General features: G+C 40.3%; 1 protein-coding gene across 29 annotated transcripts in view; it reads left to right on the top strand.

Moving 5' to 3' along the window:
- Positions 1-17750, top strand: part of LOC122827203 (muscleblind-like protein 2a) — a 47496-nt gene that overhangs the window by 21075 nt on the left and 8671 nt on the right. For 8 of the 29 annotated variants that reach the window (XM_044109854.1, XM_044109852.1, XM_044109853.1 and 5 more), the window contains 4 exons: positions 12316-12480; positions 13153-13413; positions 14426-14686; positions 17677-17730. In XM_044109854.1, coding sequence (XP_043965789.1) covers positions 12316-12480; positions 13153-13413; positions 14426-14686; positions 17677-17730 — 741 coding nt within the window. The remainder of the gene's footprint in view (positions 1-12315; positions 12481-13152; positions 13414-14425; positions 14687-17676; positions 17731-17750) is intronic. The other 21 variants (XM_044109861.1, XM_044109865.1, XM_044109878.1 and 18 more) reach the window with 5 other exon arrangements.

Below are 17750 nucleotides of genomic sequence, written 5' to 3'. Positions count from 1 at the left end.
GTTGGTGTCTGTGGAAAGTCTTTGTGTAAATTGAGCCAGGACAGGGGGAGGGTATGATCACCAAGAACAAGTGATGGTCAGGGACAAACATCCGTCCGTCCATTTAATTGGCGTCCGTTCATGCGCGTCTATCCTTTCATTTAATTTGCACATCCATCCGTCCATACATCCTTGCATACATACATTTAATTTCTTTCTGTCCATCTTTATTCTCTTTTCTCCTTCCTTCCTTTCTTACTATCTTACTTCCTCCCATTTTTAAAGCGTGACCACTGCCGTAACTCATAAGAACTCTAGGAATTTAATAGTGTGAAAAACATGAAGCAGCCCTAATGTTGGTTCAGATTTGGACATAAGATTAGTACACTGATACTAAGAACAAAACAAGAGACGGAATAAAAGGGTCTAAAATAGGCAATCCAGGAGCAACTGTTTTCTGTGTGAGAAATGTAAATGTAAGTCACCAACACCTGGAACCTGGATCTCCTTAGTGTCTGTATAGCTAGAAGAGCTTCTATGTGGATATTTATAGCCACTCATACAAACATCTGTAAGCAAAACATCAAGCACAATACAGAACAGCGTGAAACAGGTTTTTGTGCTATTTTTTAACATGGCAACTGACCTGGAGGGTAGACATAAATGGCACACTACAGAGACAGGCACTGAAGTACACCGAGACGACCGAGATATGAGAAGATTCGGAAGGAAGGGATACAAGAGGCTCTTCGGCTATGCTGGAAGGAGATTACACATTTCAAAGGTTTCATGTCAGAAAGATTTGCGTCCGCTCCTCACAGAGGCCTTCCGTTTGCACATAAAGGCATCGCGGCCTTGTGTGTCTGCGGCGGAGTCACAGTGCCACCTGAAAACCAGTCACTTTGACTGATTTCAGTATTGTCTGCAGATACCTCTCCCTTAGAGAAAACATTACTCTGTTGTCTTTAACCAGGAAAAGGCTCGCTTTTTAGTGCTGACCCTGCTTATTTGTAAACTCTTTCTTTGGGATCGTCCTTTCTGGACAGCATCTTGCCAATAATGTCAGACAGACTCTCATTGATCAAGTCATCACTGTTAAGACACCAGGACTAAGATATGCAAAGCTGAAGGAATAAACTGAAGGCGTACTGTGGAATTAAATGCGCACACACACATTGCAGATTCCCTAGGTGTTTTGTAATGCGTCAATATTGTTTCTTAGGTTGAAGTGTTGATGAGGGAAAGAAAGCAATTGCTCCTTTTATGCATATCCATCTTGGAAACGCACCAGGACACCAGCCTTCTTATTAAGTCCTACTAGAAGCACTGCGGTGCAATACGAAGGCGTTCCCAGTCACGTTTACGAGGACTTTTACAGCTCCTCCGTCAGCGGCGGCCTGTCTTTCTGTCTTGGGCAGACCTTAAAATAAAGCACCCATTGAGGGAGGAAAATGCAAATGTTACAGTGGTGAAGGGAGAGGCCCACAACTGAAGCGCTATTCTTCAGAGCAGGGTGGAAGACTGGACCTCTGTGTCTGCGCCACCCACAGACACACAACGGCCATCGCTCTGACCATTCACTGATGAAGGAGATGGCGGGGGGTCGCGGAAAGGCCTTCTAGCCTGAGATGTGGCTACGTTCCACCTCTCCAACGAGCTTCCCTGAATGCAGCTGGATAGTTGTTGAGGAATCCCACTGAAAGGCAAGCAGATGGACATGGAATCAGCCTGAAAACATTTCTCTGCTTCTTTTAGTCCAGCAGGGATCAGGGCGTCTGTGCATCCTTAAGGTCTTAAATTCCTGTTTCGGAAATATTGTCTCAAATTCTTAAAACAATTTGAGTTGGCATTTTTTTCCCCCCCTCATTGCATTCTGCTACTCAAGGCAGTTGAGACTTCTGCTGATTAGCTGCCAATAAACCCTTGATTGCTTGCTAGCTAGCTAGCTGTCAACAAACAAGGAGCGACAAATGGCAGCCACAACCAAAAGTCACTGGCACTTGGGATGAAACCCAATAAAAGGGACACAACAGCTACGAAAGCTGAACATTTTTCAACTTTGTCGCGTCAAGTTCTATGTGTACAAGCACAAAATTTCGCACGTTTTGCTATCCTTGACTACAGCAGGATCTTAAATTTGGTCTTAAATGTCATTCAAGGTGGCATCTTACATTTGTCTTGCTGAAACCTACTAATACCTTGAAAATGGCTGTCTGAAGATGTTTACTTAGAGCTAAACATTTTTTAACTCTGGAAAGACATAACTGACCAGGTCAGTCAGACCTGGTCAGTCACTCTGAACACGACGCCTCCACATTAAAACATGGTGGTGGCCCCATCATTCATTCCCTTCAGGTTTTCTCCCAGCTAGAGCTAAAATAAATCCAAACATCACAGCCCGTTCAGCTAAATACTGTGATATCCATGTCATGTTTGAGGAGATATAATGTCCCTCTCTTCCCTCCGTCACAGGTTTTTTTTTTTTCTGTCTCCCCGCGACAGCGTGTTTGCTATGATAAATGTTTGCCTTGTTTGCTTTCTTTTCTGTGCCCCCATCTGTGCATTGGCGAAATCTAAGTCGCTGCAGTAGCTGACAACAAAGATCTGTCATTGTATATTAAAGCGATTTCTGGCTATTAAGAAATTCAGGGTTTGAACACACTAGTGAAGGACCAGGCAGTAGCAGAAACATTGGCCAGATTTTATTCCAAGTCACTTTCTTAAGTTCTAAAAATAAGCAAAATTATGTGTATGAGTTGATTTTCTAAACTATAACTGAGCTAGATGTCGTGAGCAGCTTTCCCTGTCATGAAGCACCTGATCGTTTATCTTTGATCACTCCCTCCTTGACGTTTGTTTCTCCCCGCCATGCAAGGGGGTGATTATCCAATCTAAATCACAGCAGTTATTAACCCATCCCAAAACATGGATCATTGCGTCCGTACACATGGGAGACATTGTGATGCCTACGATAATAAGCAGCCGTGTGAGCAGGCTTTCGGTGAAAGGTGTAATTTCACCTTGTAGCTATGGCTACACCTAAGGCGGCTGCTTGAACCGCTGAGGTGTTCTCAGCCATTCTTATCGTAAACAGCTGCTTGAAGCCAGAGCGCACCGTGAATGGATTTTTTTTAATATAACGTTTTAGTTTGTTTGTAGCTTTGTAGATGTTGATTTGAGTTTCCACTTTGATCTGTGTCTGCACAAATCTGGTTTTTCTTCACCTTTCTTTTGTTTATGCTGTATGAACCGGTAGCAGTTCATCATAAAATGAACTGCTACCGTTTTGAATAATCAAAAAGTTCTAAATTACTGTCTTATTGAGGAAATTAGAATATACACCTTTACAGTAATTCAGTTGGAAAATCACTGTATTTAACAGAAGTAAAGGCTTTTACTTATTCATTAGTTTGTAATTAAATCTACATGATGGGTTTCACTAGTGACAAAGTTCCTAAAATAAATTGACTGTTCAATAGTATTCAAATTTATTGAATAAGTCTGTAATTATATTTGATTTGTATGGTGACACCCTGCAAATTTCAGTAAATTATTAAATTTTAGAGTAATTATTTAGATGTATCTGAAATCAGTAATGTTCCTTTTTCTCTGTGGAGTGAATATAACGAAACACTCTTCAAAGTGTTAAAGAATAGAGCACCAACTAACTAACTAACTGACTGACTGACTCAATGACTGACTGATTAACTAACTAACTCAAATCTACAGTTAGGTTTAAAATTATTTGAAGTATAATTCAGACTTTTTTCAGCCAGCCTGCACAGTGAAAATGTAAATACTAATAGACATTTAAAAAAAATCTCCACTCTGTTGCATCTTGTGATCATAAATCTCCATAGCAACACTGTTAGACTTTTTATTGTAATTTTACAGTAACTTACTGGCAACACTGTTGCCAGTAAGTTACTGTAATTACCATTCTACAGTACCTTACTGGCAACAGTGTTGCCAGTAAGGTACTGTAGTTGCCATTCTACAGTAACTTACTGGCAACAGTGTTGCCAGTAAGGTACTGTAGTTGCCATTCTACAGTAACTTACTGGCAACAGTGTTGCCTGTAAGTTACTGTAATTGACATTCTACAGTAACTTACTGGCAACAGTGTTGCCTGTAAGTTACTGTAATTGACATTCTACAGTACCTTACTGGCAACAGTGTTGCCAGTAAGTTACTGTAATTGACATTCTACAGTAACTTACTGGCAACAGTGTTGCCAGTAAGTTACTGTAATTGACATTCTACAGTACCTTTACTGTCATGATATTTCACAGTTAATTTTTACTGTGAGTGTGCTTTGCAGTTATAACTGCTTTACTGTAAATGTAGTTTATAGCATAAAACTGTAAATGTATTTTATAGTAAAGCTGGTCTACTGTAAACTTGTTTCACAACATAATGTCAGTTTTACTGTAAATTAAAGTTTACATTTTTTAATACAAGAATATTTTACCATAAACCGAAAAATTTCATAAAAGAAATTTTAGTCCAAGTACTGTGAATAAAAACAGGTATTTATTTTCAGCAGATTTGTTGAAATAAAATCCATTTATATATTCACAATGTCATAAAGAACAATGTCACAATACAATATAATGTGCTATAAAACAACAAAACCATAGAACACACTACAGGTCATGTCAATATTTTTATGGCACATGTATGTAGCAACATGAACATGTGCATCAAGTACCAGCCATAAACTATTAAAAGACTATATAGAATATACTTAACTTCATTTGAATATGAACTGTATTTCATTCAATATGGACACTTGAATGCATCTGGATCCAATAACAGTAACAATCTTTACATAACCTTTTCTATTTGTTGCACACTGTACAACAAAAGAACAACTAAAAAAATTGGGCACTACAAATTTTACGTACCACATCAGGTATGCACCAACATGAACACGTATATCATTCAAATGGTGAACAGTCAAAAACCAGCAGAGGCTGCATTGTCAGAAAGCAGTTAACAGTAGCTTAAATGTGCACTGTTACACAATACATCACAAAAACAGTGCAAGTGTGATAATGTACTGTATGGTAGGCATTCATATCAATAAATATTGTTATATCAGATGCATTTCCTACATCAGAAGAACTTTTATTCCATTCGTCAAACAAAATCAGTGAGATCCATCTTGTGGAAGCTGAACTGTAAAGAATAAGACAGACAATGTGGGAGGCCATGAGATGGTCAGGAAGTTATCTACATTTTCAAATCGACAGGAAGGCTGACAAATTAAGCTGAAGTGACAATGTCCAAATGCATAAAACCATTGGTATAAAGCAGCATTAAGTTGATAATTTGTTTAAAAAAAAATCAATTGCACTGAAGTGATAATAGAAGCTGCATAAAGAATGAGCAGGACTGGCTTCACTTCAGGTTTTTGGATTGTTTATGGCAAAAGCAGTCAGTCAGTCTTCACTAATTCAAACGATTGCGTACTGTATTGAGACCCTGCAAATGTCCCCAAGGAGACGATGAAATACAACATGTCATAACAATCTTTTTAGTCATTTTGTTGGTGGACAATAAAGACAATAAAATAATAAACATTTGGTAAAATGCTTACCTAGTTGGAAGTCCTCCATTCAAATTCAGCGAGTCGTTTGAGGAAGGTGGTGATCCGGGAGTTGACACTGACTACTTTCCTCTTGACAAGACTTCCCGTCTTGCGGCTTGTACTGACTTTGGCTGTGCATTTGGTACCAACATCTGGATTGATCCTCACAAAGAATCTTTTAACAGAAATAAAATATATTAATTGTATTTTTTAAAATGAAGACATACAATACAGCAATCAGCTATGGTTCTTCATCATCAGTCAAACTGTCATTAAATTTAATTCATAAATGGCTTGGTGTAGAGTACTTATCATCTCCAACTTACTTATCATCTCCAGCGTGGTGGATGCTGACTCCTGATACTCCAGATTGAAGTCATAATATGACCCAAAAAAGACAGCAAGGACACTGGCAAAGTCATGTAGTTGCTCAGGCTCGAAAAATACCTTCTCCTCCATACTGACCATCCACCGGGTTGCAGACATCAAGCTATTTCCTAAAACAGACAAACCCTTGTCAGGCTAACGCTAGTGAGTAAAAGTACAGACTACCATAACTATTACATACATTGCTACAAAAAAATTATAGTGATAGAAAATATTCCTCTTACCAAGCATGATTACCCTTGGTGTTGTAGGTAAGGTCATTTCCATCTCAACAGACATCTTGGTGGAAGATACCTTTGAAACATAAAAGGAAAACTCTTAAATATGAATTACTGGTAGTAATTTATATTTAAAGGGCCAGTTCACCCAGATTACAACAGGTTTTTGAGAACCTCACCCCAGAGACTAGACTAGACTTTACCCCTACATCCTGCTACCACTCTGAAACAGCGGATGTGAATGACAGTTTGTGAGGCTAAATGCATTTTTTAAAGCATTACATTCCACAAATACAGTATCTGAATGGCTAAGTACAATATGGGTTAATGAAATGAAATGTTTGTGATTTGGGTGAATTGATACCTTTAACAAATTAATTGAACAATTCTGATTTAAGATGTGTGTTTTAAGTTAAGAGTCGATATAAAATTACATCAACCAAGATGAAGATTGAGTCCTCTTTTTCTTTGAAATGTTTTCTTTTTCTCTGACGGAAGTAGGACATTGCTCTATTCCACAACGAAACCGATAATTAGCTGTGTGTTGATGTTTCTTCACATGAGTACAAAATTCTCTAAATTATGAAGTACAAATGCTGCAGAATTTACACCTGTACATAGTTGCACCTGTTAGTACTGACTTAACTTTAAATTTGCAAGAGCATGGTTTAAACAGGTGAACAGTCCTTATATGTAACCAGGCTTGGAAATTAACTTTTTTGTCCACCTGCCACTGTGGCTGAACCAACTCAAAAAATAACAGAAACCACTTGAATGTTTTCCACCTTTGTCCTCATTTACAGACTCTTATACACTATGTTGGAGATGTAATGGTACTTTAGCAGGCTAACTAGCTGTAGCAAGCTCAAAGTTATAGATTAGGTTAGCTGCTCCTCTACATTTCCAGACTATTTTGTGGCTTCAAATATGTTTGAAGAGCTGTCTTTTTACCTGTTGTCTTGTCTTTTCAAGAGTTGAAACTATGTTAGCACTCAGCAGGACAGAACTGCACAGCCACTTGGAGGGAAAAAGCTTGGGAGTTAAAAAAAAAAGTCATCTGACAAAAAGGAAAAAAAAGAACAAGTTAGAATTCATCCTTGTTGACCTAGCTAATCTGCACTCTTAACATTTGCAAGGTCATGGTTTAAACAAATGAACAGTTATTAGATTATTTTATTATCTAATAAAATAATTAGATAATTAGTTATTAGTTATTTTTTTAAAAAAGGGGGATCAATTATCAGTTAACGTTATATTGTTCGACAAAGGATGTAACAACAATGCTAACAGACACTCAGCACTGAGCTTATCTCAACCCAAAGCTAGTCGAGGAAGATTTAGCGGCAAAAGTCAAGCTAAAACCTTCGGTAAAATTAGCACCTTAGCTAACGTTAATTCCGAACCAGCTCAAAAAATAACACCATCATATTTTTCTATCTTTCACCTCATGCTAAGTTATAGCATTATAGCATGATGCTATAAGTTACGTTAGCTCCATCTAAAATGTACATATCCAGATTAGGTTTTGGCTTCAAACAGTTTTCTAAGAAGTGTTGTTTTACCTGTATTGCGAAGAGCTGAAGCAGTGTGAGCCCACAGCGACAGAGCTGCACTTGCACTTGGACGGAAAAAGCTTCGGAGTTTAAAACAAACGTCATCAGAAAAACGTTGGAAGCGAAGCCACCCTTGATGACGTAGCCAGATAAACTGCATATTAATGTTAGCTAGGATGTGAAAAAACAAAAGTACATGCTCTCTTTCTGCCTTAAAATATGTTAACCACTAAAGGAGTAAAAATACAGAAACAGGGAACCACGATGAAACATCTATGATGACCGTTGGAAATCAAATAGAATTCTTACATGGCCAGCGCAAAGACATTATAAGTGCAGTACCACTACTGCAATGTGTAAACAGTAAATTACAACTTCAAAACATACAGTAAGTTAATGTAATACTATGTACTACACCCATAATGCAATGCAAATTACAGTAACTAATTGTAAAGATGTTTTATGTTAGTTTTACTGGGCATTTTGTGGTATTTAGCTGTAAAAAATACAGTAAAGGCTAACAGTGCAAGACATTATAAATACAGTACCACTACTGCAATGTGTAAACAGTAAATTACTGCAACTTCAAAACATACAGTAAGTTACTGTAATACTATGTCCTTTACCCATAATGCAATGCAAATTACAGTAACTAATTGTAAAGATGTTTTATGTTAGTTTTACTGGGCATTTTGCGGTATTTTGCTGTAGAAAATACAGTAAAGGCTAACAGTGCAAGACATTATAAATACAGTACCACTACTGCAATGTGTAAACAGTAAATTACTGCAACTTCAAAACATACAGTAAGTTACTGTAATACTATGTCCTTTACCCATAATGCAATGCAAATTACAGTAACTAATTGTAAAGATGTTTTATGTTAGTTTTACTGGGCATTTTGCGGTATTTTGCTGTAGAAAATACAGCAAAGGCTAACAGTGAACAACTCATTTTTGGGCTTATCATCTGAACGTAGTTACGCCCTGTAGAATAACCAATAATGTAATAACAGCCAATGGCTTAATAATTAGTGCCATTTTAAACGTATTACAGCCAATAACATAATAACTGGCCAAAAATGTAATGAGGTTTTTTGGGCCAATAATATAATCGCTTTCTGGCAATACATTATTATAGTAATAGGTTATTTGGGCAGTATGCTAAAATACTTTGAAAACAAAATAACTGCAGCAGATAGTGTAATAATACATAAATAGCACTTCATTTCCTGAAAATAGAAGGTTTTAGGGCAATTTGAACATTTCAAATAAGCTCGCTCTCTAATTATGGCTTAATTAGCAAATTTAAGAATGAATTTGATTCGCAGATTCCTTATTTAGAGTATTGTTTCTTTTCTTACACATTTAACTTAATTACATCTCAAGACAAATATGTTTGATGTATGCATATGATAGTTAGATCAGTGTGTTAAACAGCTGCAAAGTGTTATTTTCTCAAGAACATTATTAAATGATTCATAATATTGCAAACAGTATTAACTAAGAAAAACTTCAACGCTTTCTCTATACAATATTTTACTGGCAAACACATCCAGCCTGAAGATTGTCCATAAATGGGTGTGTCTTTTTCTTTTTTCTTTTTTCACCTTAACCTTTGACTTGACAAAAACCAAATGAAACACAGTGACGACCAATGCTTTTCTCCAATCACTGATTGTCATAATGTAACATTAGGATTATTATTAAGGTGGCAGCCCCTGAGGCAAAGGAAGAGAGGAGCAATAGAAATTTATGCAAAGACCAGAGCAGTTTGAGATGGCTGTCAAACCACATGCTTGAAGTCGAGGTGGTTTTCCGGTAAAAAGCCTGCACTTAGTGAGATTTGAAACACTCTCCCAAGTCTCTTCACCGCAGTTTTACTTCGTCGCTTCAAACGGGGAATAATGATGAGCAATTCCACGAAGCATCTCTCTCTCCTTCTCCGGCCACAAACGAACAAATACAGGCCAAAGAGAAGAGTAGCTGCCTACCTTCTTAGTCTACCTAAGTTCATCAAGAGGGTCTTGGGTTTGTTTTGATCTCTGCAGGGCGCTATGGCGACGGCGTGCTTCCCCGCAGCCTCGATCTGGGATGATGTCCAGAGCGCAGCTTCAGCACCGGCACCAGTTCCCCTTTCTCACACCCTCCCACGCGGTTTCCCCCCCACACACTTGCACCAGCCTACGCTTTCTTTCTGGTGCCCGCTGATGCGCGCGGCCGCCGCATCATTTCACGGTGCAAATCACGAGGCTCCAATTATGACTTATTTATTTTCTTTCTCTTTTGGCGTTCAGTTGCCGGGTTAAACGGGTGACTTTATTCCTCTGTTTTGAAGAAGTCTGAGCAGACGCTCCGGATTTCTATGCACACGCATGCCTACGATTGTGTGCGTGTGAGACTTGTGTGTGTGGGAAGGTGTGATTGGGTGTGTGTGTGTGCGGGTGAAGCATGAAGGAGGAGTGCGGGCGAATCGCTGGCTCACTCCAGCTCTTAAATTGGGTCGTTGAGGCTACCTCAGCATCATTACAGCAGAGTTCATAGGTCACACAGGTGTAGAAACATTAACGTTCAGACCTTTTAAGTGAAAAGCTACTGTAACGTCGCCGAAGGTGTTTGAGACTCTGCGGGCTGCTTTTAATATCGCCCCTGCAGCACAAGAAAGGCCCTTTTTATTACTTCTCCCCTCGATGAGACTTGGAGAGTGTCGGCTGTTTGCTCTGCGAAACAGGATTATACCAAGAGCCGTGCTTGATTAAAAGTATTTTTTTCTGTTTGTCTGCCCACGTATCGCAGAGGAAAAACAGAGCTCTGGAGCAGGTTCAGCATCAGCACCAAATCCCTGTCGCAGCATCACTGAGCTACCAAATGTGAACAGAAATAATCCATATTGTTCTTCTGTTCATTTGTGTCGAACTCCCTTGGGATGCATCCGTAACGCTAGTTGGAGTTGCAAATCTCACTTCAGACGTGTGATTTGCATTTTAATATAACCCTAATTATTGCGACCTGACTAGAGCGGTCGCTCTACTTTGATTTGGACTCTATTGGTTGAATGGAATATGAATTTGCTAATAGTGGCATCTTGATGGAAAACCCGTGAAAGGCTGAAAACGTCAGTCAGAGGCTTCTTCAGATTAACCGGAAGGCTGACTGCTACTGGAGTATTTCCTGCCTTCATGAAATTTAATTTCCCTTTGGGATGGATAAATAATTTTAAACATAGTGACATGAACATTTGTTTTGTCAAATAATTTACATTTTGAATAAATAAGGACTGTTCCATTGAATAAAGTGTATTTATGATGTTTTTTTTTGTTGGTCTTTGTTTTAATACCTAAATATTGAATTGGAAGCTGAATTTCAACTGGAATAGAGCTGGAAAATAAAAACAAAGGATCTTCAATTTAAAAGTTCCAAAAGATTTTCTCAACATGAACAAAACAATGTAATAAAAACTATATGTTATATTTTTGGTGCGTTTTGCGGCTCCAAATACATTTGTTTTTGCTGGAACGAGAGCCAAGACGGATTGGAAAGGTAGCTGACAAATGTTTGTATCATAGTTTATTTATGGCCTAGTCAAAGCCCAAACGTGGTGTTAATCACAAAAAGTCCTATTTTGTCATTATCAGGTAAATAAATAAATTGTGAGAACTTCTTTTGTGTCCTGTTGCTTTGCGTGACACACACACGCAGTCGAGTAATTAAACTCAGTCATTACTGATCAGAGCGTTGACACTGGCCAGGCCTGTCATATTTCCTCATAAGAGGAAATTAGCGGGATTGCGATGAGAGGGGATGTTGCTAATTGGGACACGGTGCTGAGGCTGCTCTGTGTCACGGAGTTAAAAGGTATTTAGACGGAGCAGCAGACCTCCTCACGCTACACTGATTCTAATTCATCTCCGCTTCCCTTTTCCCTCTTTCACATTAGCCAAGACCCGCCGTGTCAAGCCTGTCATGTCGTGTCCTCTCCCTCTCTGTGTCATGTCTAATCTATATCAGTCCACTCTGTGTGCCTGCACCCAGATTTCCTTCCCATCTTCCCTCAGGTCGGCCTCCCTCATTCTTGCATTTAGCTCCTCGTGGTGGTGGATCATCGCGTGTTAGCCACTGGCCTCTGCTTTGACAGACTAATTGCGTTCGTCCGCCGGGATTTCGGTGAGGCCGACCCTTCGTACAATCACATCTGTCCGACTTTCAGATGCGATTCCGAGATCGACAAGAACGAGAGTTTCCAACCTTTGTCCTTCTTTGCTGTCCTCGTTTTTTCCGTCTGCCCCGACGACTTGGTGGGCGACGTGTTTGTGATGAAAGCGCCACCAACATCAAGCAGAAATAACAAGCTGGCAAATCAAACACAGTTGTTTTTTTTTCTTTAATATTTTGAAATGAGAAAAAAAATGCTTCTTTACAGACAGACCAGAAGCTTCTGTTCCACTGGATTGACACAAAGTTGCTCTTGTGATCTTTTCACGTTCGGTATAAATGTTGATGCTACCAGCTTTTGCATGACGCTTCAGGTTCTGTTTTGAACATTTTTTCAAACTTTTCTTTCTTTCTTGCGTGTTGTTGGTTCTCAGGGACGCTGCACGCGAGAGAACTGCAAATACCTCCACCCGCCGGCTCACCTGAAGACCCAGCTGGAGATCAACGGCCGGAACAACCTGATCCAGCAGAAGACGGCGGCCGCCATGTTGGCTCAGCAGATGCAGTTCATGATCCCCGGAACAACCATGCAGCCCGTGGTCAGTGCAGGGGGGAGGGGGGGAATTAAAAAGAAAGAATGCCACACACTGACTCTGCTGTCAGGCTCAAATCCATTAGAAATATTGTTGCTTTAACGCTGGGAGCTGCTCTGCCAGGTGTGGATGTGTTCAGCTGCATCTGTGTACGCCCAGGCGTGACTAGAGCAGAACATGTCTGCTCAGCGAAATCTTTCCAGGATGCAGAGGTTGGGAAAAAAAAAAAAAAAGCAACCTTTTTTCTCACTTTCCGCTCTTGCTGCGTCCTCTTTGAAACATACCCCTCTCCTTTACCCCTGCCATCTTTCTACCCGTCATCGATCCCCCCCTCTTTCCTCTCCTCTTCCTCAACCGCAGCTCTGTAACAGCTGCACCTGATATTTTTCACTGAAGGACATTAAATCAGAATAAACTTTTAACTTTTTATAATATTTTGGCTAATTTATTGATATTCCCTCCCACGATTAATTAGCAAAATCTCGCTCATTATTCTGACATTTAGGAAACATAAATCATTTTTGACCTGCTTAATGTCAGACGGTAAAAAAAAGAAAAACACACAAAAAAAACAAAGGGTTCGATGTACTTTTCTGTAGAGTAAATATCAGGTTCCAGCTGTCTCCTCGTCTCTCTTCTCTCTTTCTTCACAACATTTCACATCTTGTTATTCTTCAGTGCCTTGCATTTTACTCGAGAACGCTGCAAGGAGAAACCTCTGATCTCCGTCTTCAGCAGACGTTTCCGGTCAGCCAGGGCCTTGGATCCAGCGCAGGCTTGAGCTACACGCCTTACCTGACCCCGATGTCCCACAGCATGGGCCTGGTCCCCACAGACATCCTGCCCAGCACTCCCGTCATCGTCCCCGGCAGCCCACCCGTGTCAGTGACGGCCGGTTCGTCCTCCAACCAGAAACTCCTGCGTGCCGACAAACTGGAGGTGACCCGAACAAAATGTTGTGGGGGTTTTGTTGTCGTTGCTAAACAAGTCAGTGCTTAAGTCAGTACAAACTCCAGCATCCTTGAGCATACGTTCCTTTGAATAATTTGACTTCTTTCAGAGCCACGATGCGAAAGTGAGGAATGATAATTCACAATGATCCGAACTAGAATTAACTCAAGTCAAAGTGGTGGTTGCTAGACAGCCGCAGTCGAACTGGGACGCTGAACCAACTCCGAATGCCTCCATCTGCCCTCTTGGCAAACAACTCTGGAGAATAACTGGGATTATGAAAGAGTCCACGAGGAGGACTTTTTAATTTTTTTTCTTACTTTTTCGGCACCGTATTTATCAAGATAAGCAGTAATCTACCTAAGACCTGAAGGTGATGCGTGGGCGTGTGCCTGTATGTGTTTTTCAGCAGGAGTGCCATCACTTAGCAACTGAATGGAGCTGGCTTTAATTAAGCCGTATCCCTCCGAGACACGTGTGCACGCCTACACACAAGCCGACAACGCGCGTTCATGTGTGTGCAACTTTTTTGCACAAAACACGTAGGCGTACTTTGTGTAAATATGAGTGTGTTTAAGAAAGAATAACATTCATATATCTGTTATAATTGAAGCAGGTTTAGGAGCTCTGCTTGATTTAAGGAACTTGATTCCGAGTTGCTTCGGTTTTAGATGCCATTTGATGCTTTTGATTGTTTCATTCTTCACTATTTTTTAATGTATAAAAAGAAACCGTTTTGCACAAGAGGTGTCTTAGCAATCTGGTGACACAAGCTGCTGACTGGAATCGTGTCATTTAAAGCACAAAACTCTGATCTTTTACTGGCCAGTAAACGCACCATGCTTAGGTGCCAACAGACAAACCTGAAAAAGTGAAATTGGTTACAGAAGCAGAAGAATTGTTTAAAAATGCCACAGATTATAATTCAATGCAATGAATGTTCAAAATTCTAGTAAGAGTGACTTTTAATCGTCTTGTTTTCGTTTCCCTGTAATGCCAGGTTTGCCGCGAGTTCCAGCGGGGCAACTGCGCCCGCGGCGAGACAGACTGCCGCTTCGCGCACCCGAGCGACAGCCCCATGATCGACACCAGCGACAACACGGTCACCGTGTGCATGGACTACATCAAGAGCCGCTGCTCCCGCGAGAAGTGCAAGTACTTCCACCCCCCGGCCCACCTGCAGGCCAAGATCAAGGCGGCCCAGCACCAGGCCAACCAGACGGCCGTGGCCGCACAAGCTGCAGCCACGGCTGCAGCCATGGTGAGAGCGCCGCCCTGCTGGCCACCTACTTTTATCTCAGGCAGAGCAGGAAACACACAATTTTACCTTTTTAGTGGTTCTTTCAATCAATTCGCTTAGGTCTCCTTTTCTAGCTTTATAACTTTTTGTGATGCACTGTAAAACATTTTAGTTTTTCTGAAAGTTTTCACCATTTGAATTGCGAATAATCTCATCATTACAAATAATCTGGACTTAGAAAGATTCCAAACACCTCTCGCTTACTATAACAGATCCCCCTCAACATGCAATGTGGAGCCCTGCTTTATTACTGTCCTCTGCTGATTGATTCTAGTGGACTCTGGAGAACAATTCACCAACAATAGTCATCCCGAAGAGGGGCGGCTGGATGCGACAAACAGGGTTTAGTGAGACCTAAACAGATCAGCGTTGACGCCGCAAGAACAAACTGTTATTATTTCACTGCAGCCTCCTTTTATTTCCCAATGCCCTTGGTTCACACGGAGACAATGCGTCAGCTCAACCCCCTCCATCCCACTTTGCTGCTCTCGGTGATAAGTGCGGCTCTCTGCAGATCGGTTGCAAATTGAATCAGGGGTGGATGTAGCATGACGTGGTGGGAGTTTTACCCTCCGTTAGGTTGAGTCATCCGCCGCCGATCGGGGGAGAAGGGAGAGGAGGATGTTAAAACTCTTGAGCACGGCGTACAGTTTTGTCCGTTCCCCGCCTTCCCCAAGGCATTGAGTGGCTTCTTTCGATTGGTCCGCTGGCTGCTGCACCTGCACACCTTGCACTGCGCCAGTGTGCTGACTGACTAATTTTCTTTTCCGTGGCATGGGCATGCTTTACGCCTTGCGCACACTGCAGCTCTCATTGGCTGACTCCATCTCTGCTTGCTGTCCTTTTCTTTTCTTTACGAGCTGGTAGAAGACAGAAAAACATAGTTAAACACTTCCGTGGACCCTTTTAGCTTTACATTAACTCGCTCATTTTAAAGTGGAAGAAAACTGATACATGGTGTGCACTATTAGCCTATTAGAGTCATTGTAGGTGGAAAAAAATGAAGGAGTAGATTTCTGAAATTTTGATAATTAATTTCTCATTAATTCTGCAGAAAAAATCCTAAAAGCTTGAACATGTTCAACTTTTGGAAATTGTCTGAGCTTCAGAATGTAAAAATCTTCGGTTTTCATATTCTAAAATTTCCCAGTTGTTTTCTGGAAAAATTCTGACAATAATCTCAAAATTTCTGTTTTTTCCGGGCAATTTTTTTGACTTTCGGAGCTTAGATATTTACTTGTTTGTTTGTTTTTTTCTAGAACATTTTTGAGATTTTTTGAGGTTTTTAGCAGAAATTTATACCACCTAAGTGTGGCTAGAAAAACAATAACAACAAAAAAAAATCTATTCCATACCTTTAGTGAAACATGTTAGTGGCAGCGTCATGCTGTGGAGGTTGTCTTGTGACGAGACTGGAGGTTCAACATCAGATCTTCAATACTTTTTTTTTTTTTTTTCCACATCTCAATCCAAATTAAAATCTGGAATGATTTCAGTCTCTAGATGTGCTTGATTGATGGAGGCTCCACAAAGTATTGCTTCCGGAAGGCAGAATATAGTTGAAATGCTCAGTTTTTGGAGGTTTTTTTAAATTCTAAAAAAACGATGGAAATTATCGTTTTTCTTCCACTTGGTGTCGATCACATAAAGGTCTGATAAAAGGCGCTGAGGTTTGCGGCTGTAGCAATAAAAGAAAAGCTTGTTTCTGTTCCCTCTGCTTCGCAGTTACAGTATGCCTCCCTCACACCCTTCAGTTTATCATCTTTATGACCCAATTCCCCAACTACCTTCAGCCGTTCCGATCTGCGCTAGAAGTGAGGAGGGTTAACCTCGGGACAAGTTGTCGAGTCAGCATCTTTAATCCAATTGTCTTTGAGCCCTCCTCCTTCTGAGCTGCGGCACTTTTATCGCAGCAGATCCATAAAACCTGCGCAGATGCGCCGCTAAAAATAGGGAAAGATCAGTACCTCTAACTCCCAAACGTATCCAGTAGATAATATTGCACTTCGACCGACGCAGTTGCAGTGAGTCGTGTTTTTTTTTGTTTTTGTTTTGAGTTTTTTTTTTTCGTTTAGTTTTTTTGCTGTGCCACGTTGTGTTGTTTGCCATGCTGTGATCTCCTTCCTCATTGCAAGTCAAGCGCAGCCATCTTTGCTTTTCATGTCACTTTTTGATTAATATACCATCTTTCATTTGAACTAACCAGTGTTTTAAAGTTTGTTAACACCGCAGCGCATCAGCAATGCATTGTTTGTTAACGACAAGAAACAGTTGCACAAGTGAGGGACAAAAAAAAAATCCACATACATCAAGCAAGAGGCTTGTGCATGGACCGTCATATTCATGTGTTTTGTTTTTTTTGGGGGCCGGGGGTTTGCACAGCATGCAGGTAAATTAGTCAGCATTTATTCGTATTAATCTCTAAATTTTCCCCCCCCACGTAAGCATTTGGAATAAACAGAGCTCCACATTCTGTTATTAAACTCCAACTTGTGTCACATTTTTCCAAACGTTGACCTGTTGTTTTGGGTTTTTTTCCATTTTGGTCAGAACTGCTACATTTGTGCTAATCTCTTTATCTAAAATTTGCCCATGTGTCGACGTCAAATAGATAAACAGCTTTGTTAGTCGTTGGAGTACATCTTAGGATCTAATATTATAGCTGCCTTTTTTTGCTTTCTTTTTTATTTTGCTTTTGTACTAATTAATATAATAGCTATGTTTCTTTACAGTTAAATGAAAGCAATTTTTTTGTTTATGTGCATGCCTATTGTTTTGTATGTGGTATACTGGCATTCAGATTATTTTTGTTTTTGTTTTTTTCCTTCTCACCTATCCACAATGCAATGCTGTCCCCCATGATGCACCTCTGCTTGCTGTTACCTGTATGTTAATACGCTTGAATCCCATTGGCCCACTGCCATCATGTGCTCGCTGCCTGCTAATTAAAGACTCAGTCGACTGCCAAAGCAATGAAGCGACCCCTCGAGGCAACTGTAGACCTGGTACTTGGACCTTTCACCTT

Source organism: Gambusia affinis, linkage group LG24 (genome assembly GCF_019740435.1).
Source record: "Gambusia affinis linkage group LG24, SWU_Gaff_1.0, whole genome shotgun sequence".
Lineage (NCBI taxonomy): Eukaryota > Metazoa > Chordata > Actinopteri > Cyprinodontiformes > Poeciliidae > Gambusia > Gambusia affinis.
This window is presented reverse-complemented; position numbering and strand designations above follow the sequence as displayed.